General features: G+C 40.1%; 1 protein-coding gene across 1 annotated transcript in view; it reads right to left on the bottom strand.

Annotated features, from left to right (window-relative positions):
* Positions 1-3737, bottom strand: part of LOC106513976 (tetratricopeptide repeat protein 27) — a 26116-nt gene that overhangs the window by 11336 nt on the left and 11043 nt on the right. The window contains exon 2 of the mRNA XM_014003047.1: positions 778-961. Coding sequence (XP_013858501.1) covers positions 778-961 — 184 coding nt within the window. The remainder of the gene's footprint in view (positions 1-777; positions 962-3737) is intronic.

The raw sequence follows: 3737 nt of genomic DNA, 5'->3' as shown, positions 1-3737 counted from the left end.
ACACACACACACACACACACACACACACACACACTGTATATGTACATATTGTCTGCTATCCACTGTTAATGTTTTGTTTGTTTATTAATAAATGTTTTTTACGTTGAGACCTGTGTAACATTTGTTATTGTTATCATTGTTAATGGAGGAAGAAAAGTTAGTATCGGCTTCAAGAATCGGCCCAAAAATATCGGCTGCTCGTATCGGCGTATCGGTTAGACTGATTTTTAAAAAATCGGTATCGGTATCGGCCTTCAAAAACCTGTATCGGTCGATCTCTAATAGATACACATAATTAATCCATAACACACACTGTGATCCGGAACATCACCAAAATTAAAAGGTGTGTTCCTTGGCCCAGTACCTACATGTGGTAAAAATGTTATGACAATCCGTCTACAAGTTTCTGAGTAATGTTGTCCACAGACAGAACGACAGAACAACAGACAGACATACGTGACCGAAAACATTACCTCTCCCTTGGCGGAGGCAATTACTAACAAAAAATGACTACAGATCATTTGTGACACATATCCAGTTGGGCTGTTGCCCTGTTTGGTCAGCATTTTTGCTCCTCCATGTTGTCACAGATGCTAATATAGGGGAGGGGATAGGTGGGGCTCAGTCTAGTGATTTAAACTCTATGTGTGTTTTATACTTCAGTCTTTGAACCAATGACTGGTGTTCTTATTGCAGCCAAGAAGAGGAATGGGTTTACACAAAACATTAGTTCATCTAAGCCTGTCCTGATTAACAGCTGCTTTCCTGCTGTATTACCTGTTGGTCCGGGTGTCGTTAAAGCCATCAGTTAGATACAGGAGCAGCCGCCTCTCCAGGTACGACTCAACGTCCTCCTCCTCACTGCAGCTGCCATCTCCGGTGAGCAGATCCAAGACCTGGGGGCTCAGCAAAACTGCTTCAAAGTCCCCCTCCACTAAGGACTGCAGCAGAGAGCCCGTCTCTGAAAGAAGAGAACTCGAAATGAGAAAAAGGCCTGTGGCATTTTTAGCAAAAGGATGACAATTCTTAAGCCSAGATATAAAACGACCCACACAGAGGCGTGACAGCATTCATCAGGGAGGAATCCAGAAAACCATGGGGASGTTTTAAACACCTGATGACTTCAAGTTTCTGTCTTCAGTAAAGATTCCACTCAGTCATCTCTGTTGATTTTGTTGGTCTAAGCATCAGCAGTATGCATTGAGTTGACTGATGTGCATATCTGGACATTTTAGCCACAGGGGATGACTTTTAGATTTGACTATCACTTACTTATTTGCTGTTTCCAAAAGAAAAGCCACGACTGCACTGAAACTCTGGAACCGGCTATGGCCACTGAGGCCCCGCCCACACAACTCTGGTTAGTTTTTAAAAACTGATTTTTGGCAGCATTTTAACTTCTCGTCCACATGTAGACTGAATTTTTGGTGGGAAAAATAGAGAAAAATAAGCAAAAAATGTAGTTTACAGTCTCTCAGTACGCACTTCTGATAAATGATGATCAAAACAACTGATATATATAAATTTGACTTGGAATATTTTATTCCAAGTCTTATTTTATCKTAAACTTATCAAAATTAAAACTTTGTGTGCTCAAAAATGTTATACCTAAAAAAAAACCCTGTTAAATACAAAATAAAACAAAAGCATACAAATGTTTCAGGAAAATATTTATATTTTCTGTAAATTTTAATAATGAGGATGTTCTTGGCAACAACAAGCCTGATGAGTCATTTCAGCTTTTTTGTGAGCATAGTTTAGATGAAGATTTATTTTATAAACAAAAATGAAAAAAAAAATACATCTCTTAAAATGTTCTCCGAAGTATTGCTGCAAAATAACTCTGACCTTTCCTCAGAACTTTTATATTACACTCATTGGTGCAATCCAACCTCATACAAGGGACAAAAATCCCACACAGCATCTCTGTGTTACCGGAGTGAACTTCTCAAACATAAATGTAGACGAGAGCCGTGACTTCACTAATAAAACCATTGACGGTCATTTTTATTTGTTCRGAAAGACTAATAACAATAAACAATTTACATCACGACAATTATGTCTGCAAGACTGTCTGGAAAAAATTGCACAAACACAATTTAATGTTTTTATCCTGCAAGGCTTTAAAGCCACAAGTCAGATCGTTTTAAGTGGGGTTCYGTGGAAAGATTATAAACACTATCTTACCTGTTGTAGACAGTTCATAGAACAGCCAAGACCTAAGTGGACTGCTGCCACTTTATAACTACAATCTTAAATGTTTCATAGCGGGTCATGTGAACATGAATATGTTATGTACTGTCATCAACGCAACACGTAAGTACAGCAGCGGGCAGCTATGTAAACACCAGGTTAGCAGTTRGGAATTAGGTGTCTTGCTCAAGGACACAACCCACTCAGACTCAGAAATCAAGTTTGCATTACACGTTTATTTACCAAGAAATCTGTGAGTATTTTCAAGCAAAAATAGTGGCAGCAGCAGCCAGCTGTAGCAAGAGTTGAAGAGGTGATGCCTCCGGACGTCTCCGGGCACCGTGCCAATCTTCGGGTTTGTTGAAAGTTTTGGTTTGTTTACTCTACATAAATTTCATAAGCTTCTATAAACTTTGTAAGCGGAGGGGGTGATCGCAATTATTTTTTGGAGCCAAAGGAACGCACTAATGCTGTGTTCACACCGAACGCGTTGTGAGCATCAAAAACACACTCAATACCTCAAGTTGGTCGATGGTGTTCTTCCAGGTCAGACGCTCGTCAAAACTGTTTGATGCATGTCGGGAAGAACCTCTTGTTGYTTTCCTCTGCCGCTCAACGAGCCAGTACCACAGATATGATATTATTCCACAGAACCACACTTTAAAWTTTAAAAACGTGCAAACTTTAATTTACATCCTTTTAAAACAGTTCAAGGCTTGGCATTAATTCCTAAAAACACCAGAAAGCAGTTGTATATTTGTTGGAGAGGTCCTTACAAACACCAGCAGAAAGTCGCTCAAAAATCACAGAAACACAGCAATCCACCCACTCTCATTTGTTTGATGTTTTGAACCAATTTTTTTTATCCAATTCCAGATTCTCATTAAGTCCACAGGCTGACTGAACCATCACTACTCTCCATTATACAACAGAGCGAGCTTTCAGTCTGTGATTGTGTACTCTGTGTGACGWCGAGGGCCAGCTGAAGAGGAAGACGTTTGGAATGATGAAAGAAAATGTTGCTATTAGAAAAGAACAGAGGGCAGCTACAAGGCCACCTCTTGCTGATCAGAAATAATGGTGTTGCCCGAGCTCTTGGTTTAAAATCTACCCYGTCTTTCATTAGCTTTTTATTAGAGGAGGGAGCTGGCTTGGCTCATTAGTGTWGATTGCTTTGTATTCCCAGGTGGAGAGGAACAGAGAGCGAAGAGAGAAAAGAGGCTGTGTTCGGATCTGGACAACAAAGCCCGGCAGAAGCTGAGAAACACTGTGTGTCCCCTACAAACAAACATCTCTTAAATCCAAGGGAAGAGCATCCAGCCACATCCCCAGACAGCACAGCATGTGCAGAATACTAAAACTAATATTCAATCTCATTTTCTGTTTCACAAACTTCAGCTGGCTGGTGCAGCTTCCAGAGTAGTACTTACTAGGGCTGCACCGATTAGTTGAAATAATCGATCACGTCGATTATGTAAATTTGTCGACGCAGATTTTTTATTATCGATTCGCTGTATTACATAACCACTACGTGAATGTTCATG

The sequence above is a fragment of the Austrofundulus limnaeus genome, unplaced genomic scaffold, assembly GCF_001266775.1.
Source record: "Austrofundulus limnaeus strain Quisiro unplaced genomic scaffold, Austrofundulus_limnaeus-1.0 Scaffold0, whole genome shotgun sequence".
In the NCBI taxonomy this organism is placed as follows: domain Eukaryota; kingdom Metazoa; phylum Chordata; class Actinopteri; order Cyprinodontiformes; family Rivulidae; genus Austrofundulus; species Austrofundulus limnaeus.
The sequence above is the reverse complement of the archived record's forward strand: the minus strand, read 5'-3'. Positions and strand labels throughout refer to the sequence as shown.